The 26,177-nt window shown below is 39.0% G+C and overlaps 1 protein-coding gene across 1 annotated transcript; it reads left to right on the forward strand.

Annotated features, from left to right (window-relative positions):
• Positions 1–3,771: 3,771 nt before the first annotated feature.
• scara3 (scavenger receptor class A, member 3) lies at positions 3,772–25,534 on the forward strand. The gene is made up of 12 exons (XM_030721504.1): positions 3,772–4,285; positions 15,916–15,951; positions 16,736–16,780; positions 17,770–17,889; positions 20,465–20,545; positions 20,997–21,115; positions 21,244–21,488; positions 21,976–22,195; positions 22,428–22,516; positions 22,689–22,881; positions 23,288–23,465; positions 23,545–25,534. Exons 1-12 carry the CDS (start codon positions 4,279–4,281, stop codon positions 24,036–24,038), a joined length of 1,827 nt encoding a protein of 608 aa, XP_030577364.1. The 5' UTR covers positions 3,772–4,278; the 3' UTR covers positions 24,039–25,534.
• The last annotated feature ends 643 nt before the right edge of the window (positions 25,535–26,177 follow it).

Below are 26,177 nucleotides of genomic sequence, written 5' to 3' on the forward strand. Positions count from 1 at the left end.
CAGAACCCTGTGGAACTCCATAATTAACCTTCGAGTGTGAAGAAGACTCTCCATTTACATGAACAAATTGGAGATTATTAGATAAATATGATTTAAACCACTGCAGCGCAGTACCTTTAATGCCTATGTCCTGCTCTAATCTCTGTAATAAAATGTTATGGTCAACAGTATCAGAAGCTGCACCGAGGTCTAACAGGACAAGCACAGAGATGAGTCCACTGTCAGAGGGCATGAGAAGATCATTTGTAACCTTCACTAATGCTGTTTCTGTACTGTGATGAATTCTGAAACCTGACTGAAACTCTTAAAACTCTTGTAGATGATCAGTTAGCTGTTTTACAACTACTCTTTCACGAATTTTTGAAAGAAAAGGAAGGTTCGAGAGTGGCCTATAATTAGCTAAGACAGCTGGGTCACTGATGGCTTTTTAAGTAGCGGTTTAATTACAGCCACCTTGAAGGTCTGTGGTACATAGCCAACTAATAAAGACAGATTGATCATTTTTAAGATTGAAGTATCAATAAATGTAAGGACTTTTTTGAACAGTCTAGTAGGAATGGGATCTAATGAACACGCTGATAGTTTGGAGGAAGTAACTATTGAAGTTAACTCCAAAAGATCAACTGGAGCGAGAGAGTCTAAACAAATACCAGCAGTGCTGAAAGCAGCCGAACATGAGGATGGGTCTTTGAGATGGTTATGAATATTTTTTTCTCTGTCTAAAATTTTATTTGTAAAGAAATCCATGAAGTCATTACTAGTTAAAGTGAAAGGAATACTCGGCTCTACAGAGCTCTGACTCTTTGTCAGCCTGGCTACAGTGCTGAAAACAAACCTGGGGTTGTTCTTATTTTCTTCAATTAATGATGAATAGTAAGATGTCCTAGTTTTACACAGGGCTTTTTTTATAGAGCAAAAAATTATTTTTCCAGGCTAAATAAGCATCTTCTAATTTAGTGAGACGCCATTCCCTCTCCAGCTTTCGGGTTATCTGCTTTAAGCTGCCCATTTGTGAATTATACCACAAAGTCAGGCACTTCTGATTTGAAGCTTTCCTTTTCAGAGGAGCCACAGTATCCAAAGTCGTACGCAGTGAGGATGTAAAACTATTGACGAGATAATCAACCTCACTGGGAGCAGAGTTTAGGTAGCTGCTCTGCACTGTGTTGGCACACGGCACTGAAAAGCATAACAATGAAGGAATTAGATCCTTAAACTTAGTTACAGCACTTTCAGAAAGACTTCTACTGTAATAAAACTTATTCCCCACAGCTGTGTAATCCATTAAAGTAAATGTAAATGTTACTAAGAAATGATCAGACAGGAGGGGGCTTTAAGGAAATACTGGTAAGTCTTCAGTTTCTATGCCATATGTTAGGACAAGATCCAGAGTATGATTAAAGTGGTGGGTGGGCTCCTTTACATTTTGAGAGAAGACAATTGAATATACCAATAGATTAAATGCAGTATTAAGGCTGCCATTTTCAGCATCTACATGGATTTCAAAATCACCCACTATAATTATTTAATCTGAACTGAGCACTAAATCAGATAAAAAGTCTGAGAAATCATACAGAAACAGAAAGATAATAACAAATAAAATGGGTTTTTTCAATTTTCCAATTAGGATGGACAAGACTAAGAGTCAGACCTTCAAAAGAATTAAAACTTTGTCTTTGATTAATTACTAAGCTAGAATGGAAGATTGTGGCTAATTCTCCTCCTCGACCTGTGATTTGAGCATTTTGAATGTTAGTGTGACTCTGGGGAGTTGATTTGTTTTCAGAGATGCCATTGTCCCTGTGACTAGTTCACTTCCACTGGGGAAAAAAAAACACTCTTTCAAAGCGATACATTTTTGTTAAATCAAAAGAAAGATACAATAATTAAAACAAATACAGCCTTTAACATTCTTAACATTTCAGCCATGATCTTAACCTTAATTTCAAGGTGTCCTAAATCATCATGCAATGACTTCAACACAACCTCATGAAACTCCTTTAATAGGACAAGCTGAGTGAATTCTTCACCTGAAGGTTTCTTGCTTATTCAATGAAGCAGCCCATCCTTTATTATCAGCTTATCCTTTTCCTGTTTAAGTTGGGAGAGCTCTGGATTATTCTCTGTATCATCAGACCATTGTTGATTTTGAACTGTTTGGAAAGCTGCTCTAATCACTGCATCCTGTTTTTGGGCACTCACAAGCTGTGGTTTTCATAGACACTCCAAAGACTTCAACCCCATGTATGCCGGGAGGCCCAGAAAATCTCCAGACAGGGGAACTATCTTGAAGCTGGGTTAGCTACTAGCCACTTACAGTCTTGTCGCTCTGTTCATTAGCTACTCTTTTCACTTAAGCTACCCTCTACACTCAATGAGCAGCAAACTTCAGGTCGACATTTGCTGTTTTGCAATGCCGACAGTCTCTGACTTATCTAACCAACAATCCAAAATGTCTGTAGCCATAAACTTTTGCCTCCCATCACTACTAGATTTCACACTTCTACGGTAGCTCCTCTCGTTTCCTCTCTCACTTCCCTTTTTTAACTGGGCCACACCTGTAACAAGTGGTTATTTGAATTACTGCTGCCTTCCTCTTAGTTCCAAACAGTATATCCATTCTCTACTGAACTCGGGCATAAACAAGGCATTTTTGCCAAGAGAATTAACTCACTTCCCTCTTTGGGTCCATTTTCTTTAGCAGGTTGCCTTGACAATGCCTTGCCAATGCATTGAGTTGCTACCATGTGATTGGCCTAGTAGATATCATCCTGAGAACTGAGGAAAAAGTATCTTTCAATTTAGCTTTTTTGTGACCACTGCATATTTATATATTTGTATTAATGAGCAGATGAACAGGTTTACCAAATGATAAATCATTTAATACAATAAAATGGTTCAGAACAAATGGAACTTGTGGTCAAATGGTTTACTTTGCTGTTCAGTTCAAAGTTAGGTTTACTGTATTATGCTGTAAGGTTTTTAGCCATGTGTACCCAATAAACTGCCAACTGAGTGTATTTACATCCTCATATATGGTTTTAAACAGCTTGGCACAATACCTTTTTATGTTATGCTGATTTGAATTTGAATTGCTGTAACTCTCTGTTAGCCTCTCTCTGTTATCTATTTATTTAATAGTAAACTGCTACATTAAAATGCACAGGGATTGCACAGTGAGAGGGTAGACAGAAGCAAAAGTTGTAAGTTTGCCAGACAGCCCCTGGAGCTGCCTTGTCAGCTGATCGGCCGGATGTTTATATGTGTGTGTGTGTGTGTGTGTGTGTGTGTGTGTGTGTGTGTGTGTTTGTGTGTGTGTGTGTGTGTGTGAGAGAATTACACCTGCTGTTAGTCTAACTCACTTGTAGTCAAGGTTAAGGAGAGCAAGCTGAGAGGCCTGCAAACTGGTGTCAGGTCTGGATTATGGTTTTGACATGTGTGTTGTAGTGTATTCATTGGTGTGTTTTCACAGAAACTATTTTCCTGTCTCGCAGGCCAAGGCCACAGATATTCAAGGTGCTCAGTCCACAATGTTCAAACATTTGTTAGCAATTAGTGCCGGCCACAAAACTGACTTTCAACAAAACACATGGACCCTCCCTGCCTCTCTCTCCCCCTCCTTTGCCTTTTTATCCTGTCCCTTTTCCAGTCCCTCCCTCGTTTTCCACTTTCTTTGTTCCCCTCCCATATCGCACTCTCTCTCTCTTTCTCTATTTGCCTATATCTGCCTTACCAATCTTCTTCCTTCTCTTCATCCCTCCATGCTCTGTTTGTCCCTCCCTCTCTAAAGCTACACATGGTTTCTGTCTAAGAAGGTTTAGCTTTCTCTGGCTCTGGATGGGAGAGGGATAATGCCAGAGAGCTGCAGACAAACACACGTGCAAAAGTTAGATGAGCTTTGACCAGTTTCCTTTGGCATTGACAGATGTTTAAGAATATTTCCAATAATCTAGAAATTACATCGTTTTTTTTTTTTAATAATAATGATATAGTTTAAGTTGTAGAGCGGATCTTTTCTTCCCACCACATTGGATGCGCGTGAACCCTTCTGTGAGTGAGTTGCTTCTGTTTTCAAATCTGGAGGCACTTTTTTCCCCTTTCTTTGGAGATTTGGTTACAACTGGAACATTTCGCATGAATGACCAATTGGTACACTGCTGACTACTTTTGCTTTTGCTCTGCACTTGATTTGTGAGAAGGAAAAAAAGACTGCAACGTCATTAGGCTGAGCATCAGCGAAGTGGGCAATCCTGCACAGGACATCTGGAGCCAGAAATCATGAAAGGTAAAGAGACTTCACCTAGAAAATTACATCTTAGCATCTATAAATGTCTTACTTCATTAGCTTATGGTACAAAAGTCCTGTCTTACCAACACCTGGGTGCATTTCCCAGTGTAGAAAACAAAGATATAATTAGGAGAAGCATCTGTTGTGTTGGGATACAGGCAGGCACCTGCACAGGGAACTTGCGACCACATATGCTTCTCGTCAGCTGTGAAACTTGGCAGTGCAGATCCTGAGAAAGTGCATGTGTGTTGTTGTTGGATGTGATATTTTGATCAGTCAGCTCTAAATCTCTATAATGTGTTTATGCATGCACCTCAGCCCCATCTCATAAAACTTTAAATATTCTCTAACCATGCCAATCTACCACAGACTAACTTAATATCCCACTTAAAAGATGGTGAGTGAAAATATATGAGTTGAACTTGGATATTTTCACAACACTGAATGAAAGGAAAATTGCCAGCGGGTTTGAAGAGAGCAGAGGTATGTACATGGTTCCCAGAGTTATAATATGCAAAGCTGACAGAGATGGGGGGACTGACAGCTTGACAAGATGTGGAGAAGTCGTAATATATTCATTAGCAACAGTAATTGGAATATAGTGGATTTATTTCTTTCCTCTTTTGGTCTGTCCGATCCCTTTTATCCTTTATAGTTCAGGTTTACCATATAAGAAGAGCATGTTTTAAGGTTTGACATTATATTACATAGTTACACAGGTAATAAGTAGAAATATTAATCTCTAGCTCCAGGCGACACATTGTCTTTTGAGGGAGAGAAGCTGCACGCGAACCACAAGAAGACACAGCAAATTAACTCCAAGAACAGTACTCAGCCATACAGTATAGGAGGTCTGGTAGTGGTTTCAGCCCAGCCAGAACAAAACATGCTGCCTCATACATTCCTCCCAGAATGGAGAGGAGGGGGGAGTCCAAGAACAAGGAGCTAGAGGAAAAAGAAATGCAGGAGACAGGTGTACAGCTGGCAACGGAAAAGGAAAGAGTGAGCAAAATGGAGGCCCATGAGAAAGACACATTCTCTTGTATTCAGTGCCATTTTGCTGTGGCAGCTTTATAAATCTGCAGTCAAAGCATCATGAATTTGGACTGAAAGGAGAACATGGAGACTGAATATCTGAAAGTCGGATCAGCTTCTTGTTACTGCATTCAGAGAGTGTTTCTTCATTTGTTTTTACTAGCTTGGATTCATAATCTAAATGTTTCTGCTGGACATTTTCTTGTTTTTACACTAAAACTAGCAGCATAAAAATGTTAAATGTGCAGCAACCTGATCTTTAATTAAGACCTTAGCAGCTTTATAAGTTTTAGAGGTTTCAGTGGCTGTTTATTTTTTTTTCCCTTCACTCTTCTCACCACTTTTAGGTGCAAACAGAGCTCAATTCTTCCACTGTCTCTCAGTTTGGATACTTGAATTAGTGCACCTCCGGTGACTATGTACATTACATAATAACTTGAGTTATGAGGAGCTTCTGGTAGGGTAGTGTTGTCTCAAGTTGAACATGACAAGTTGTGATACTTGCTGGAAATGGGGATTGTATCGTTTGACTGTGATTAGCAGCCAAATTTTTGTAACTAGTTGTTGAGCCCCTGACTGTACAAAATGCCAGGCTCGTCTGCACTAGGGCAGACAATTTAGCTCACAAAAACACCAAATAATGCCACAACCAAGGTACTGTCTGTGCCTGAGAAGAATCTGACACTGCCATATGCCATGCTAATAGCAAAACCTCATCCTACTGACTAAAAATTGGTTGATGGTCTCTCGCCTCATGCATCTAACAGTCTTATTTCCTTTTGACTGTAATAATAATAATAATAATAATAATAATAATAATAACAACAATATATCCATACATAAAAAACGTGGAGTGATTTAAAAGTAATCAGTAAAATTTTGAAATGAGTGGCCAGTGTAATTCTGCAAGGACTGGAGTGATGTGTTGGCTGTGCCGTGTGCTTGTGAGCAGTCTTGCTGCCATGTTTTGTACTAACTATAGATGGGAAACCACTGCACCATTTAGGCATGCATGGAATGAGTTGTAATAATCTAATTGGGCAGAAATAAAGGTATGAATATTGTGTTATATGGAAGCATTGGTACTGACCTTAGCAAGACTGGACTAGACTTTTGACATTTTGGCTGAAAATGAGATGATCAAGACAAATAACAAGGACTTTATGTACATGTGTACATATATACACCATACAGCAGTGCATGTAGCCATACTCATCTATTGGGTGCACTGAGAATAACAAGTATATGATTTAAGACACTACTCCTAGGCACGCCTAGACAGCAGTATAAATACATTTCACTGTGCATTGTACTGTGTATAACTGTGCATGTGACGAATAAACACTATCTTATCTATAATGTACAAAGTATTTATGTGAGATTAAAATGATGATCAAAATTTAACTAATTCTAATTGGGTCAGTCTAGCTTCAGTGGTAGGCTTTTGCAATTTGAGGCATACTGGATTAGTTTTTATGAATTTTAGTTTAAAGCCTTACAGGTACGTGATTATTTAACAGTATTTTGTCCTTTTAAAAGTTAGTTTGTAATGCTGCTGTTGGTTTTGTCAGTTTGTTCTGTTAGCTAGGTAGAACTCATCTGTGGTAGTTACACGATGTAGTTTTTAGTGATGCATTTAGTCCAGAGGAGAATCTCCAAACACTTAAATGTAAATCTAGTTTCTGCGATACAGCCTATTTTGATTTAGTGCATTTTAGCAAACACCGGTTTTAACTAAGCTACATTTTAGACTCCAGAATGAATAAAAGTAAAAATGATGCCCCAGCTGTGAACTGTTTACTTTGTTTAGAAAGCTTTTAGAGTTCACAGTACTTATGAGAAGGTGATTATCATGTAAAATTTGAGGGTAAGTAAATATAAATACAGAAAAGTCTTGAAAATAAAGGATTGTAGAATAATTGTACATTTCCTTTGCAGCCAAAGCTAGCTAGGCCTTTTCTTTTCTTTTTTCTTAACCTGGCTGTCCAAAGAATTAGAATCAGAATATCCTTTATTGTCACTGTGCAGCAATAAGACAATGAAATTGTGTAAGCAGTCTCTATCTAGTGTCTTAAAAAATAAAAATAAAATAAATAAAATAGGTACTGTACATGCATAATTCCACATACTTCTGCATACTTCCACAAAGGAGTTTGGTCCTGAGAAAACATGATTCATATACTGAATGTTGACTCCAAAGATTTTGTGCTTGCAGCCAAACCACAATAAAAGAATTATCTGTTAAACCAGCTCTTTTATAAGTTCTGGTTCACAGTCTGCAGCAACACATACCAGGCGTTTATATTCTTGTGCAGCAACCACACATTCCAGTCAGAGGGCACCTAAATGGCTGAGATGTCAACAAAGCTTGAGAAAAGGACTCATTTGGCTTTATGAGTTGTGGTCAAGACCTCCACTCTGATCTGGAGGAGGGCCCATCTCCTAACTCTGGTTCCACTTAAGGCTTGGATTTACAGGAGGAGGAGATTTTGCTGGCCAAAACAACACAACTGAACCAATGAAGGAAAGGAACATGGAAAAGTAACCTAATGTGGAGTGGGCATCTTTATTTGCACAGTAAATTGGATCAAAGAGTGAGTGATGTGCGAGGTCAGAGGGCATTCAGGGCCTGTTATTCCCCAAGGATAACATTTTGCACAGCCCCTGTGGCGAAAGTAAAGTCCAAAGGGAGAAATAGGGTGGGTACGGGGTTTGGAAAGTCCCAAACCCCCTAAGATAAAACCTCAGCAAAGGAACCACAAACATGAAGTGGTACCGATGGTTAGCTGAGTCAAGTACAGGCATGGTGCTGCCTTCACAAACACAAAAGTCAGAGGATGGATGTGAACTCCATGAGAGTGAAGAATAACATCCTGATATCTGACTGTTACAGTTTAGATGGTTTATATTTTCCACATGCTTTGTCCTGCACACATTTCCTTTAGAAACATGACAGGAGGACAGAGAAGGGCGCTCGAACCAAGCCTGTAACATGTCCTCTGTGTGCTGTTTAAAACTTCTGCTAGTCTTGATATTTTCATAGGTGTTGTGGTCATTGACACCCATAGGCTTTACCAGAGAATTATTTACAGGAACATGCAATATGGAAGCATGCAGACACTCCCGTCTACATGCTGGGGTAGTTTTTGTCTTTGGCTTTTTTAGTTTTGGATACATTAGGGATAATCTTAATACTACAGCATACAGCAGTGCCCCCAAGCACAGCATCCAATCCATCAAGAGATGGCTTTCCCAGTTTGGTGTGGACGTTTGGCTTGCAAAGAGCTCTGACTTCAGCTCCATCCAACACCTGTGGGATAAATGGGAATGCAGACTGTGGGACCACGTTTTTACAAACGGGACCAAGGAAAACCTTGCAAGAAGAATGGAGGCTGTTATAGCAGCAGATGGTTTTGAAACCAGATGCTCAGCGATTACATGTGGGTGTACTAGTCACATATTTCTTGCTGTGTTGTGTAATCTTTATCCTTAATGGTGTTCAGGTCGAGGACATGAACTATTCATTATGTCCAGAAATACTTAATGATTTAGTCATGTTTCACAAAGATTATTGTATCCAAAATATAAATACATTTTCCTGGTCATTTTGTACTTCTGTTGAGTTATCCTTTTAGTATTATATGCTTTGGAAAAACCTTCGGAAATATTAAGTTCTGTCACACTTTTTTCCTTCTCCTACAAGAAAACAAAAAAACATGGCTGTACAACTGGACACTCACTGTATTAAACTGCAACCAACTTTTCCATCCTCAGTCAGCCTCACAGTCTGGATAAATGACAAAAAAAAAAAAAACTGTCTGGTTCAGTGCATTTGCTGGATATTAAATTATAGCAACAAATGGTAAATGGCAAAAGCAGTCAACATATTTTTAATATTGTTGCAAATGGAGGATATAATACAAAAATTTCAATTTGTAGAGTTTGGTATATGTCTGATATTTTCTGATTATGATGCATCTTTAAGCTGCATACTTTGTCCTTAACAAGTTTCCTCTAAAAGAGCAGAGAGTTCAGTTTAAACTAATGTTGAAACTTTGGGTTTGTTTACCTAAACTCTGGAAATCCATTGTATACAGTAAAGTCCATATACTTTTGGACACATTTTTCTTTCTTTTTTTAGCTGTAACAAAGCATGTTAAAGTCATGTAATGAACATGACCCTAAAGTCTCAGCTTTAATTTGAGGGCTTGAACCCAAATATTTTATTAACTGCTGAGCCTTTACAGCCATTGCTGTACACAAGAGGCTCAAAAATGCTTATTTTAAATACTTTGCAAATGAGGACTTTTTGAAGTCTGGAACACAAAGACCACCAAAGAATGGGTTTCCTACTTTGATGTTTTTCCAGGCCTTTATTGCAGCAGTCTTCAGTTCCCCCCCCTTTTTTTTTTGTCTCCCTGCCTTTTGCTGTCTTTTTATTAAGTGAAATGCATGCTTGATCAATTTGAGGTCAGGTGATTAATGCCACTATTGCGGAATATTTCACTTCCTAACTTTCCAAAATTCCTGGCGTGCTTTTGTAGCACAGTATATATTGGGTCATTACCGATGTGTAAGTGCCATCTGGCCAGCTTTGCTGCAGTTGGCCGAATCTTCTTATCATTCTGTCACAGGATGATCTTAATTTCAGCTGTCAAATGAACGCTGTTCCAGAACTGCTCTGGTTTTCTTAGATTTTTACATTTTGGCACAGTCTAATCTTCTCACTGTTAAAACAGAGCAATGCTCTGAACCTCATGGCAAACCCACTATATTTTCTCTTGTGAAGTCTCTCATTGTACACTTGAATATTGACGTGGCTAAGGCTCTTTATTTGTTCTGAAGGGGTTTGCTTTGTATCTGTGATCATCCACATAAATTCTTTTTACGTTGACAAGCTCACCAGTGTGTTCTTTATCTTTTCAGACAGTACCAAACTGTTTTTGGGCACTCCTAATGTTCCTGCAAACGTCTCTCTGACTGATTTGCAGCTACAAATCAAATTAAAATTCCATGCTTGGAATCATCTTCAGAAGAAAGGACCCAGATTTATCCTGGAAACAACTTTTTGGGTGAATGTTAATGCTCTTTAATGGTTAATGCCAAGATTTTGTTCAAGCTCTTAAATTAAAGCTGAAAGTCTGACCTTTAAGCACATATTTATCATAGAACTGTGACCTGATGTTTTATATGCAGTTTAAATAACATAAATTGTGCTAGTGTCCAAAAAAAGGGCCCCATTGTATGCACTTGCATTGGTGAAATCACTGACCCCTTTATGTAGGATCTGTTACTCGGTTACATGTCATCTTAACACCACAGTTACTATATGAGTTATGGTCAGTTGTTCTTTAATACACCACTGACACCTGGTATTAACATGTAATCAGTATAACTTACTTGGATGGGGGGAAATGCCTGGTTATGTGGAGTGTAAATACCCCGGGATCTGAAAGCATTCAGATTTTTATAGGTGTAAATTTAATCCGCATGTAGCCACATCCTCAAGGAGAAAAGTCCACCTAGAGAGCTAAAAAAAAAGTGACTGCTACAGAGCATCCCTGGGATGTAGTAGAATGAGCATGAGGATGTGGTACTAATGTACAGTTGTCCGTGCTCCCTTGGCCAGAGTTGTTTAGTAGCATGGATGGACCTACACAGTAGTAGGCATCCATCCATCATCCATTCTCTTCTGCTTATCCTGTTCAGGGTCGCGGGTGGGCTGGAGCCTATCCCAGCTGACATAGAACAAGAGGCAGGGCACACCTCGTACAGGTTGTGGCTGACTTGTTAGGTAGAAAATTGTTTTAGTTTTCTTCTTACTTATCCTATTATGCCTTACAGCAGTTATCCTAAACCCCGAAGGTGTTATTCTCCCTAAATGATGAAATTTGAACCAGCTGAATCAATGTTGCAAAGGTGCTTTTGAATAATCAGATCCTCGCCAGTGATAGGAAAGCAAAGTTTGTTATGCGAACTGTTTATGCAGATGCTCTGTGTTTGTTTAATTTGGAGGGAAATGCTTTTCAGACCATAGGCGGTAGGTTTGTGAAACACAACAAATTTCAAGACTGTCTTTCCATTGAACCAAAACATACTTCAGTAGTTCCACAGTTCTTTGCCTACCTGTAGAGGTTTTGACCTGGCAGGGCTGTGTTGTTCTGCTCTGTGTGTCTTGGATTGGGCAACTTCCTCACTAACAAGACAGACATTAAGAGTTTTTTTCCACAGAGAGAAGTAAAAACATGACCAGAAAAAAAAAAAAAAAGCAAGGCAAAGGAGGCAAGGGAGCAATGTAGAGCTGTTGGATATTTCTGGATGAATACTGTTTTATAATTTGAATTTCAACTTCTAATAACACACCGTGTGCTGACATTCAAACATATTTATAACACAAAAGTTAAAAAAAAAAAAAAAATTACAGGAATTCAGTTTTTCCACCAGGAATGTACATAGTCATGGTGAAAAAGTCTGAACCAGGATTTATACTCCCCACTGAAATCCACATTATTCATGGCCTGTAATTTTAATACTACTCTTACCTTGCTGTTACAGCTTGTCCCATGCATTCTTTCAAATACTTTTACCTTGAAGCCAATTTTCTGAAGCCAGTATTCTACACTACTGTGCAAAGTCTTGAGCCATCCCTAATTTCTTTATGGCTTTCTAGAAAAATGGGAAATAGCATTGTACAAACTCTGTTTTTGCATCATATATTATATTTCCATTTATGTTTACAAATGTTTCAATAAATTACTGCACCTAATGAAAGTCAGTAATTGTTATGAACACCTTTATCCTTCAACAGAGCCTGAATTCTCTTCAGCAAGATGTGTTACTTCTATAAAGCTTCAGTGTGTAACATTTTCACCACTAGATGTCAGTAGATTGCAGATTGTATCATTTTATTCTATTAAATAACTTCAAGAAAAATTACTGACTGTACCTTTAACTAGTCTTGAGGACTCATTCTCCAGGCTTCTTGAAGGATATTCAAAGCTGAATGATGGCTGCCTTTTGTTCTGTTTTGTCAGTAATGCTGAGGTCCAGACTCTGGTTCCAGAGAACAAGAGTTCCATTATATTTTACTATCCAGGTATGCTTTTACTGCACTGGCAGCGTGTTTGGAATCATCGTCATGCTGAAAACGAAAGCTATTGCCAATCAGATGCTTTCCAGGTGGTATTGCATGGTGGATCAAAATCTGACAATACTTCTTTGTGTTCATAATTCCAACAATTTTACCAAGGTCCCCAACACCACTGGCTGAAATGCAGGCCCAAACCATGACAGAGCCTCCACTGTGTCTACAGATAGCTGTAGACACTCACTGTTGCACCTCTCTCCTGACCTCCTCTGTACATACTGACAACAATTTGAACCAAAATTTTTGAATTTGGTTTTATCACTCCCTGAGACTTGTTGCCACTGATTTTCAGTCCAGTTCAGTTCAGATACTGTTCATCAGCTGTTGATAGTTTTTTTTTTTTTTAAGGCCTGCCACATCTTGTCAAACTGTGTAGTCGCTGGTATTTTTTTTTTATTTGTAGATTCAACTAAAGAAATGCAAACATATGCCAGGCTGGTAGCAACAGTGTCTAAAGCAGTGTGTCTCAAACTGTGGTTTGTGCAGGCTGATGACAGGTGGGGCGCTAACAACTTGGAAGAAAATTAATGCGGAACAAATGTTGAACATTGGATTAACCCCTTAACCTCTGAAAATGGTCAGGTACAAAGATGGGAATGAATGAAAAAGGATCGGATGTCTTTGCCTTTTTACAATTAACTTAACAGCTGCAGATTGTTATATGAAGTTTTTCTTGCCACTCTAAACACGTGTAAAGTAACCTACAGTTCTTTCTCCCACTCTCCCCCTCTGCTCCTTCTCCTTTCCTCTCCCTCCATCCTTATGTCAGCCTCAGTGTTTTGTGACTCCTCCACCCAGACCTGACCTCAGCCATCCAGCACTGACTCACATAAACATTTACCTCATTGCATTTGCAAGTGTATACTTTGTTCTATCAAAACTTCACTAACATTATTCTTTAAATAGATCTTATGGTTTCATTTGGTTTGACCTAACTTAAAGTACAGTTTTAGTGTTTGTTTTCTCACTTGCCCCATGTGTAACTAGAACACAATCATCTGAGGTCGACTGCTGAATTCAAGATGTGTGTGCATTAGAATTATCAACAAAGATTGCACTGAAACCATCTATCTGTTCAAAAAAAACATTTTTGTCTCATAACCCCTCACTGGTTTCCCTCTCCTGCCAGCTATTTAACCCCCCTTTTTTCCTCACTAGTGGAGGCCAGCCCTCACCTCACATTGAGATGATGTGGTTAACCACAGGGATCGAGCCACAGCAGAAATTCTGCAACATGTTTCTGCAACACAGAAAATTTTAAACCAGTTTTCACTTATACAAGAAAAGACAAAAGAAACCAAAGTTTTATGTGCACAGTGGAAATGTCAGACCAAACAATTCTTGCACCTGCTCATTAGCATGTGGCAAACCTTTCACTAAATGATGCAACTTCTGACTTTTTCAACAACTGTATTGCTCAAAGGAGTACTCCCTTAAATACCTGTTTTTAGCTCCAAACAGTCATTATATAGTCCACAGAGGTGTCCATCTCCTCATCAAAATTTGGCAAACATAGACTTACTACGAGAAATACTGGAGTGACCAGTGTAAAGAAATGTTCAGAGACTAATAAGTAAATGGTAAATGGACTAGTTCTTATATAGCGCTTTTCTACTCATTCAGAGCACTCAAAGCGCTTATACAACACGTTTTTTACATTTACCCATGCACACCCATTCATACAAGCACTTCCATGTTAACTAAGCTAAGTGCTTTTTAATTATATAACATTCACACACATTCATACTCCGACGGAATGGTCGGAGAGCAACTTGGGGTTAAGTATCTTGCCCAAGGATACATTGGCATGTAGCCTGGAGTAGCCAGGAATCGAACCCCTGACCTTCCGATCAGTAGGTGACCTGCTCTACCTACTGAGCTACAGCCACCCCAAACAAATTAATTTAACAAATTAATCATATTAGTCATTTACTGTGTAAAACCATGGAAGTATTCCAAAAACATAATGCATAGGGACATTTCCCACTTTTAAGGATCAACAAAGTCCACGCTGGAAGAGAGTTTGGGTGGAGGTGGTTCAAAAACAACCAACTTTCAACCAGGAGACTGGAATTGGACGAGTATTTTGGACCACTTTTAAATTTCAACTTCAAATTTATTTTCTATTACAGTTTAGGCCTTTTTTTAAGCACAAAAGTTGGTTTGGATTAACATGCACTCTTTAATGATGTGAAACACAAGCTGGAAATCTTGATTTTCTAAGGTTTCCAGGTTCTGATTTGCCCATATATATACATCTGCTCTTTTTGTGGGGTGTACAGTATCGCAAACAGACGCCAAGGCACTGATGATCTATAGGAAATGTTTTTACAGATACATACCTTCTTTAGGAAACTAATGACCTCATTAATAAATACAACAACAAAATCAAGATGTCAGGAGTATCAACTGAGCAGCCAGTGAAGAAGACTGAAGATAAAGACCGCCTGTACACCCATATGAATATAATTATCTAAGGCAGCTTGTATGGTGTTAGCTCATGTTTAACCCACATATAGTATAATGATGATTCATGTTAATCAAATGCATCCCTCAATTTGCGTGCAAGAGAGAAAAATTCCTTTAAAACCACATTTCAAGCCTACATGGAAATATTTAATAAACTTATAGTGATATTATGTATCTGTCTCAGAAACATCACTGCAAAGTCAAACACTTTTAGGTGCAAATAAAAATTGTTTTCAATATAACACAATGTGTCAGCGGTCTGGCACTGTTTCCTTAAAGGTACTGGTTAAAGGCAAGAGTCCAATGAGTCTCTTTGGCCAGTCAGCAACTTGTCAACTCCCTTTTTTATTTTAACAGTGGGTTTGATTTCCAGTTACTTCTCTTTTCACTTAGGCTGTGGACAGCCTACGTGACTGCATAACATCTAAACCCCCACCCCCAGTGCCTCAGGTGTAACTGAATGACGCACATTTAATAACATGTGATGCAGCCCCAGCACTTACATACAGCTATGAAAACATTAAGTCAAATGCATTTGGGGATTTTAAATTAATCTGGCTTTATTTGGTTTAATAGGCTCTGCGGTTATATCGCGTCATGTTGACTCCGGTCTGTTTCCTTGACTGTGTGTGATGACAAATTTCTCAGAGTCACAACAAACACAACATTCCCACCAGAATCAGCACATGCAACCAACAACCTTTCTCATGCTTTGCACCACCATGGGGCTGGTTTGTCCTGAGTGAGCAACAATTCAGAGAAAACATCTGAACAGAACAAAAACATGCATTTTCTGGGACAGCAGCCTCATGCTGTGCAAGCTCAGTACAGTGGAGACTTCAAGGGAAATTGGGAGGCAGCTGCTTTGTGTGATTTATAACAGGAATAATAAAACTTGTTGGTGGCTCCAGAGAAACGGAGTTTCACTCAGCTTCATTTTGTTTTTAAATGTCTGCTTTGTGTCTCTCTTTGACAGACAACTATGGTGGATATGAGAACCAGCTTTTCAAAGGTAACGATCGAGCTCTTTTGTTGTCCTTGGCGAAGCGCCATGGACGTTAACCAGTTCATTATGTATGATTGTCAGTCTGCTCTCACTTGTGTTCACATAGACACAAATTGACAAGCAGGGTTTAACAGTGAACAGACTCGGGTTTAATTTTCTCCTGAGAAATCAAGTTAACTGGTCTCAGAGAAAAGCAAAAGAGTTTTGTGCTGTGTTCATGTTACTGCTTTCTGACTTGTAAAAGCATTCATATTGACATACAGATCATAACTACATGTAAGATCATTTAAAAGCTCCTGTAAATGAAATTTTGCAGACCCCTCAGTTTCATTGGACAGCACATATGAGAGCTATCAGCAGCCGATCAGCACATTTAAGGGGTCCCTTGGCATGATGTTTGTCTGTTGGGTTTCTCCACCAATCCTGCTGGATGCCTTTGGAATAAAAAGTGTCTTAATGGCTAAAACACATTCACCCTGAGTGCAAACTATAGAACTCTGGTAAACCTCTCCCCCCAGTGTGATTACATCCATAGCTCTGTTTAATGACAAAGTGCCTTAAGTAATAGATACAAATCTATATTGACAGTGGAAAAATAAAAATAAATCCCTTCACTTTCCACCCCTTATGTCATAAATGTCAAGGCATGTGTGCTTTTAAGGATATTCCATTATATGGGATGAGAGTTTAAAGAATTGAAAATTATATAACAGTGACTAAAAGTTGTTGTCTTTATTTGTAAAACACCATGGTTTCAATTTGTTTTGTTTGCATTTTTCTTGTTCTTCAGAGGAGGATTTCACTGGCGAGGAGGAGGAAATGCCTTCATTTAGAGGTGAGGGCCACATAAACAAATCGAACAAAGACAAACAGCATCATGGTGAGCCTGATATGTTAAAAGCTCCAATTTTAAAATATGGCTAAATTCAGTCCAATAAATCCATTGTTTATACTTGAAATCGAGTCAGTTGAATGAAAACTAAATAAACAATTTTAGCAAAAAAAAAGGTAAAATTAAAATCTCAGGGAATAAAATACCAGATGTGAGGTTTGGGACACTGTGACAGGCATTTTCCCCATATTCTGACATTAAATCAGTTTAATGAGCAATTACATCACTCAAGTCAATAATTAGCAGATTACTGACAAAAAAACAAAAAACATTTAAAGCAGCAGATTCATAGATTAGTTGAACATAGGGAAGAGCCTGATTTATTTCTCAAGAATTGGTAGAGAGCAAAAATATTGAGCTAAAAAATGGAACATTGCCCTGGAACATTTCCCATTTCCTATATTAACCCAAAGAAGACATTGAATATGTATAGTTTGCTAATCGTGATTTATTTATGTTGCCCTCAAGTGGAAGAAAATAAATAAAATTTAAAATTTAAAATAAAGATATTAAAACCAGGTACTGATAAGCCCAAATGTCATGACGATCCCTGCAGCCAAACATGGTCTGTTCCATTAATACACTGACTCTGTAAGAACTCTGGACCTGGGCATTAGCAGTAGATACTGTAAATCCTATAAATATCAGGTCGGTGCTAATTGGTCCAGCATATCCTCTAATACCCCGTGGCTCAGGCGAGGGTCAGTAGATGGCCACTGCTGCCTCACAGTTTCGGAGATGCTTCAGTCTCTTACAATATGGTTTCTGTATTGTAGCTAGTATTGCTTTTCTTAAAACTTTAAATATGTCTTTTACAGGTGGTTAACCTTACATTAGGTACAACTAAAAGATCAGATCTGATGCTTTATGTTTATATTTGTTGATTTACTCACTTCATGGGCTGTGTTCATATTGATTTGATGTATCTCCAGGTCGTACTAGAGGTGGCTGCGTGAGGTGCCAGCAGAGCCACTCTCTCCAGCTGGCTGTCAAAATCCTCTACGGCTTTGTTGCCTTCCTCATCATTACTGTTGCAGTGCTGGCTTCACTCGGTGAGCACAGTTTGACTTTTGATTCGCTCTAAATGAAAACACCATCCTCTTCATACAGAGACAGGTTGGATGCATTCAGCCTTGTGGTTTGATTAACAACAACATGCTGTATGCATTAAAATGAGTGAAAAGCACATCAGACTTCCCTACTTACTTTTTACTTGCCTGAATAGAGCACACCCCAAACGCCCATAGAGCAAGTGAATGTGTTCCTGGATTCTGTCGCCCATGTTTTACCTGACAGTTTCTCAGCACCAACAGGTGCTTTTTACATTAGCATCACTTTTTATTGGGCTTGAAAACTATAAATCTTTATCTTTTACAACTGTTCAGAGATCTCAGAGGACAGAGTGAAGCAAGTAGTGATTTAGAATCCCACAACACACACAAGCCTGTATTTAGGTACGTACATATCCTAATAACACCCAGTTTTTATTTGGGTGTGCCGTAAACTGTGTGTGGGCATTTTGTGTAATTTTTCATTTACACGAGTGTGCACATTAATCATCTGCCACAGCAAATGGTTTCAGCTAACATTATGTTGTTAGGAGCAACCACATTTTAAGTAGGGGGTTTTTGAGCATGACATGCTTAATTTACTTCATTTTAGACTATTTATGCATCTGTTAATAATTGATTTTTTTTTTTATTTATGTAGAAAAAAGCACAAAAAAGACCCATGAGCTACATCTCAGACTCAGTTAGCATGTTAAATGTTAAAGTTCGTAACGTTACTACTAGAAAAAACTGAACAAGTAGCAGTGGCTTGTTTGGAAGGGCTGGCAGCTGGCAGAAGAACGTGGCAGCACATCTTGGATTTGCAAAGTTGCATCTGAACAAACCACAAGACATCTGGAACAATGTCTGTTGAACAGATGAGACCAAAGAGGAGATGTTGGAGATGATGATGACCATAATGCACAGCACCATGTTTGGTAAAAACCAAACACAACACATCATCACAAACACCTCATACCAACTGTCAAGTGCAGTAGTGGAGGAGTGACAATTTGGGCTTATTTTGCAGCCACAGAACCTGGGCACCTGGTCATTGAGTTGACCATTTGTGTACCAAAGTATTCATGACTCAAATGTGAGGCCATCTGTCTGAGAACTAAAGCTTGGCCCAAACTGACTCATGCAGCAGGACACTGATCCCAAGTACAGCAGCAAATCTACAACAGAATGGCTGAAAAAGAAAAGAATCAAGGTGTAGCAATGGTCCACTCAGGGTCCAGACCTCAACCCGACTGGAATGCTGTGGTGTTACCTTAAGAGAGCTGTGCATAAATGAAAGCCTGCAAACCTCAATGAACCAGAGCAAGGTTGTAAAGAAGAGTTGGCCAAAATTCCTACACATTAATGCGAGAGACTGATAGTCACAGAAAATGATTACTTCAAGTTATTGCTGCTAAAGGTGATTCTACAAGCTACTGAATCATAGGATGCACTTAGTTTTTCACACACTGCTAGTTTTTGTTAAACAAGTAATGACACAGTATACTACTGTATGTTATGTACACATAACAAAAATTGTCTGATCCTTACCAGGTTCTAAAATGAATTAAATGAAACCTGGTAAGGATCAGATGATTTTTGTTATGTCCCGATATGTAAAACCTTAGAACTGAAAGACGGTGTACTTTCTTTTCACAGTTATACAGTTACAGTGAGCAGAAATAGAACTTCGTTTTGTTTTGTGGCAACTTTGAGCACAGCTGTGCAGGACCAAAGTACTAAAACTTTAGCACTAACAGAAGAAGTCATGCATTTGGCTGCAAATCCCATCTTTGCATATGCACGAGAAAAACACTAACCTTTGATATTCAGTTCCCTGCTGAACATCTGTTTTCTAACCGCTAAATTTTTTCTGCACAAAATAAGGAACACAGTTCTACCTCATTATGTAAAAAAAAAAAATATATATATATATTTTAGGGAATGAAATGCATTTTGTCACATTGAAAGCATTTTGAAACATATGCCACTTGAAATGCACACTGATTTTCACATTCATACACAGAATAGGAAAAGCCATGGGCCATGTTCAGCATCGCTGTCACATCAGCTAATAGGGCAGAACAGGTGGTATGTGCACATGTGGAAGCATTCACATATGCAAACAAACTATGGAATGGCCTCTATTAATCCCCTGGGTCAGGTCTTAGGATGCTGAAAAAGTTAACAGTCACTAAACTGCTGTTAGTCACTTGGGAAATATGTTGGGGGCCTGCAACCTGAGCAGCTGACTAAACCATCATTCACCATTAGTGTTTTGGTTACATTTGATAGCCAATGAAAACTTTATGTGTTTTGTTGTCACAGCTTAAATTACAATTTCCTGTTTTTACTCCTTTAAATACCCCCCATTTCCTATTAACACCAAGGTCCTGCTGCTCTTAATTATTTCCTCCTTGCATGATTAAATCTAATGGTTTAATTCCCCACTTCCCCAAGAGCACGGGGATATCTTACATCAGAGTGCACAACTGTTGTTCCTTCACTTAGGTATAAATTAGGAAACAATTGCATGTAATATTTTTTTAACCGTTTATCTACAATTCTGTGTACTCAGTGTTCAGGAAGGTGGACAACCTCGCTGAAGAAGAATCAGCTTACTACAAAAAGATCACCAAGGTCCAGCAAGGAATAGAGGGTAAAGTAATTTGATCTACCCAGAAATGCTCCTTTTTACTACTGACTTGATTGATTTTATAAACTTAAAAGGAGTTGATTGTATCTATAATGAATTATCACCTGGATCTGCACATTCATTTAACTTTAGGAAGCTTTAATTTACAACTTTCAGCTGATTGTTATTAGGCTTCTTTTTCTGTTCACTCAATCACACGTTAAGAACTTGGTCATGTGGTCAGCTGCTTAAGATGTTCTTGAGACATTATTATTTTGTAGCTATTGCATTAGTATCATGTATTTCAAGCTTGATTAACAGAGTGAACCAGCTCAGGTGACAGGGTTTTCTCTCATACACACTGACCCACTAGTGGTCTCTACAAGTTACATCATATACAGTAATTTAGAGCAGCAGGCCATTGGGCATCTTTGTCTTTTTCTATTGCATTTCCTTCTTTAACTTCTCACCTCAGATGTGAGGGCCACGTCAAACTGTTCAGGCTGCCTGGATGCAACTCTGTACAGTGAGGAGATCAGCAAGCTGAAGAGAGAGTTTGAAGACATTCAGAGAATGATACTGGCACAGGAGCAGGTATGGCAGACCTCAAAACAAGTTCACAGAACAAAAGGGGATTTTTAACCAGTAATTTAAAACCCTCAGAAGAGAAAAGCAGCAACACCTCTACAAATCCCCCATTTACAACCTCTATTCTCCTCCAGGTCCTTGACCAAGCCTCCCAGACTCAGGCCACCCTAAAGGATACAAGCAACCGGCTGACACGTGACATCCAAAACCACCTCATGTCGATCAAAGTTCTCAATCAGTCACTGGAAAGGTGCCTGGATCGGGTGGAGGGCTGGAAGGACGTGGTTGAAGAAACTCAGGAGAAGATGAAAACAGTGACGGAGGATCAGTTTGACATCAAAGCTACAGCACATCAAGTTAACACAACAGTGGCACACAGGTGAATGGAAAGCTAAGGAAGGGCACAGATAAACAGATCATATGCTTAATAGTGCATACGCAGATTTATGAATGGATGAGAACATTTAGCAACACGAGTGACCTTAAACTGTACACTATCCATAGCCTGCTGGATCATTTCAGTTTCTTCTTAACTCTACATGTGTACACCTTTAAGGAGGACCTATTATGCTCATTTACAACTCAGTATTTTTATTCTTGGACTCTACTAGAGTAGCTTTGCATGACTCACAGTTAATAATAATCCTTATTTACCTGATACTGGGCCTTGGTGCAGGTCTCAGTTCATCCTGTCTAAAACAAGCTATTTTATTTCTCTTCTTCCTCCCTTTAAGTCAACTGTCTTATTGGCTGCCCCCTTATACAAAAGATCTGAACAGCCTGAGATCACTGTATTAGGAATATTTGCTCTTATTCCCATTCCACTGCTGCTAACTCCCATCTCCTGTGATCCCTCTGCCTGTTAGTATACAGTGGATAGATGCCCTACAGAGAAAAGCAGATGAGGACACTTATGTTCTCCATAAGTTGACCAGTGACTGGCAGAACTACAGCCGGGTTCTGAGTGCTATCAAGTCCAACACCAGCATCACAATGCAAGTCATCCGCTTCCTGCAGAACAACGTTGCAGCAGATCACCAAAGAATTGCCATGTCCACTGAGATGTACTATGACCTCACTCAGCAGGTTAGTGCATTTCTAAGCTTGGTTGGACTTACATATTCCTGAACAAATAGTGTTAAATAAAAATCATTCATAGTATAAGCGATGTGGTTGTTTATATGGCCAAAAGGAACAGTTGTAGGGTTGTTTAAAGTCTTTTGATCCTATACAGTCTTGTATTATTATGCACAAATTCACACTGAGAATCAAAAGGTTGGGCCCTCACTGCAACCATTTGTTTTGGTGTTTTCTGCAGGTGATAAACCTGCAGATGCAGCTTGACAATGTGTCAACATTCATGGATGAACATGAGGAGAACATGCATGACCTTCACTACCATTCCAGGTAACAAACAAATGCCAGTATATTATACTTACTCATGTTAAGGCTTATTATAACCTTAAGTGCCTGATCTTGACCTTGGTCTAATTTATATAAATTTTAAATCCAGAAACTGAGTCTGTGTGACCATGTGGACTGACATTTCCATGTCGTGATGAATATACACACATTTTAGGTACTATGAAAACCGGACAGGTGAGCGATTCTCTGCCTTGGATGGCCGCTTGAACTCCATTGAGATGGAGATTGAAACAATTTCCTCCAGCATAAACGCTACTGTGAACCACGTCCAGGGCATGTACAAGTACATCAGCATTGAGAGTTCATCTTGCCAGAGCCGCTTGGGCAGACACACCGATGAACTACAGGTTGTTTAAAACACAAAATTTATATTGTATTTTTTGGAAATATTTATACCTTTTATCATCTAGAAACTTCAAACATTAGACATATTGCTCACACATAGTTGACACATTTGATTGGTCTAAACTCACATGAATTAATAAACTTATTCATGGCTATATACTGTATATGTGACTGCCTTTGTTTTCTTTTTAATTTTTTTCTTGGTATGATTTTGCCTGATGAGGAAAATGCTTGACGTTTTTTTCCCCTTTTCCATGACCACTGGTTACTAGTAATTTGTATGATCACTCAGGTTAGTTAAGCTGATATGTGATTTGCCACATAAACTACCAATGCTTCACCCTGTCCATTGTTAAATTTCAGCTGTCTCTCATTATCTATATGTCCCCCTTCTCTCTTGCTGTGCAGAACTTGAACAACACAGTTTTACTACTGTTGCACTTAGCCGACACGTTAAGACAGCAGAACGTGCTGCTAAATGTCCGGCTGGATATGGATGTCAGGAACTTGTCCATGGTGATGGAGGAGATGAAACTAGTGGATGTTCACCATACACAGCTAATAAAGAACTTCACTATACTTAAAGGTAGATGTTGTTGTGTATAAACAACAAGAAAAACGTGTTGTTGTTTTTTTACATTCATCTCACAATCTATTATCAACAGGTGCTCCTGGACCACCAGGACCCAAAGGGAACCGTGGTGAAACAGGCCCCAAAGGACCCATTGGACTTACTGGCAGCAAAGGTGACCAAGGTCCTACAGGAGGCCGTGGATCTGCTGGACCCAAGGGTTCACTAGGCCAGAAAGGAGAACCTGGTGAACAGGGCAATATTGGCAGTAGAGGGGCACAAGGTAGCAAAGGAGCTAAGGGGTCCATGGGTCCACCAGGCCCCAAAGGTGACAGGGGCCAAAAAGGTGATATGGGTCCCCCTGGTAAAGATGGTCTTCCAGGACCTCCAGGGCCTCCAGGGATCCAGAGCCAGACAGGACTACCTGGCATCATTGGGCCAACAGGACCTAAGGGAAAACCAGGGCCAGTAGGGCCACCTGGACCACCAGGAACCCCTGGGCCTCCAGGCATGCCCTATATCCATGACCAAATCAACAACTCCAGGCAGGGGACTGTGGCACCTGCTGCTGGTTCCAAGAGACACTAACAAGAAACATGGAGTCAGATGTAATTTGTCTCGTATGAAGAAGATGAAGGGGTCATGGTCAGATGCCCAATAATCCATTTCTATGGGATTGTGAAGGACAATGAAGAATTTTATGAGCAAATACAGCAAATCAAATTTAACATGTTGTGTTAAGGAGGCTTGTCCTGGTGTCCACATGAAATGAAATGAAAAAGGAAGGTCTAAAACAGAAAACAGAACTGCTATCACAGACCAAACTGTTGTTGAGCTAAAAATGGACTGTGCTTGGAAAGACTTAGAATTTTTGGAGGTGGTCTTCTTACAATGGATGGCATCTCTTGTAGTGGAAATGATATACCAATAACAAATTACTGTACAGAACAGAAAGAAAAACTAGATGACAAAATTATTAGGAATAAAAAAAAAGGAAAAAGATCCATTACCAAATTTGAAGTCTTGCCTGTTTAACGTGCTGGAAGCAAAGAATGTGTTTGAGGTTGTTGTCAAGCCACCAAAACCTCTTGGGGCATAATAAGTGGAAGGGCTGTTAACCACAGATTTGGAATAAGTAGTGGTGTTTTCCATCCAGACTAGCCAAAGATTTACATTCTCAATCACAACTCTATGGAATAATATCCACTATTATGTACACATTGTTGATACATCCTCTCTAATGGATGGCACTGTTGTTGAAGCGTAAAAAAGAAACTTAAAACCAGTTTGCTTATTTTTGGAGTTTCAGAGCGGGTACTCTGAAGTCTTTTTTCCTTCTAATGGGTTCATAGCCAGTGTTTGAAGGTGATAAATTGTTTTTGGGTTTTTTTCTCCATCTGAATGTCTCTTACAATCAAAGATTAGTTCTTAGATGAAGATAATAAAAATGAAAGCTACTAAAAACTCCTGTTGACATTAAAGATTATAATTTTTACAATTCTGGTCATAAAATAGGAAGCTTCATACCACTCCTATGTCGTACAGCACGGAGCTTTAAGTGGTGATTAATCTAGTTTAGCATAAAGACTGGGAACAGGGAGGAAAGGTAGCTCATCTCTTTGCAAAGCTATAACATGATAAAGAAAAAAAATTAAGATGTGTAACTTTTGAACATTAGAGACACCAAGCCATTTCCTTCAGTTTCCAGACTTTATCTGAAACTAAGTGCATCACTGGCTTCATCTCATGTATACAGACAATGAAAGTGCTTTATTTTTCTCACACTTGGCAAGAAAGCAAATAAGCACGTTTCACATTGTGCACAACTAAAACTTTAAGATGTATGATGCCTGAGAGGTCACAGAATTAAATTTGTCAAGTATTTAAAACAACACAAAAACCCCTCTGCCGGAGTTATTTTTCTCTTTACACTGTGATAACAGACAATGACTTTCTAATGGGGTTTTGAGCTTAAATAACACAAGTAATCATTTCTATATCAGAGTGAAAGATTTACCAAAAGGAAATTATAAAATGTTTGTAAATCTGGATGTTGTAATGAAATGCAACTGGCTTGCATTGAACTTCAATAAATGCTTCTTGTACAGTTTCTGCCTCATCAGTATCCTGCTGAGCTTCCAGAGATCATGTAGTGATGTAAAGAAGGGAGACTGGTTTTGTCCCTAATTCAAAGCACACGTCAACCACTCCCCATTAGATTTTTAAGTCTGATTCAATTGTCAGTATATAGCTTGTTACTGAAACATAGGCACTCTACCTAAAAGACAACCTAAATTAAACATTTTAGAGTCAATAGTGCAATTAGTGCAGCCCACAGCTGGTCATAAATGAATAGAAATACAAAAGAAATACCTTTAGCATGCTAAACATCACTTGCAACCATACAGCACTATAATTCAGTGTGACTGTGATCAACAATCTGCAAATAGTGTTATCCGAGAAAGGCTTATCCAGCTGTGGAAGGATCCAGATGAATACCTCTCTGCACAAGACTGTGACTGCCCTGATCCCCTGCTGAATGATATTTTCACAGCCTTGCCCTCTTTTTTTTCTCTGTGCTGGAACATGACATGCCTTGTGGGATGTTAAAGCAACCTGACCTCCAACAAAACTTCCTTCAAGAATCCACCAAAAATCCCTTATTCCTGCAGTCTCGTCACAGTTATAAGCATGAAACATTTGCCAGCTTCTCCTCATAAAGTTGAA

The sequence above is a fragment of the Archocentrus centrarchus genome, chromosome 24 (genome assembly GCF_007364275.1).
Source record: "Archocentrus centrarchus isolate MPI-CPG fArcCen1 chromosome 24, fArcCen1, whole genome shotgun sequence".
NCBI lineage: Eukaryota > Metazoa > Chordata > Actinopteri > Cichliformes > Cichlidae > Archocentrus > Archocentrus centrarchus.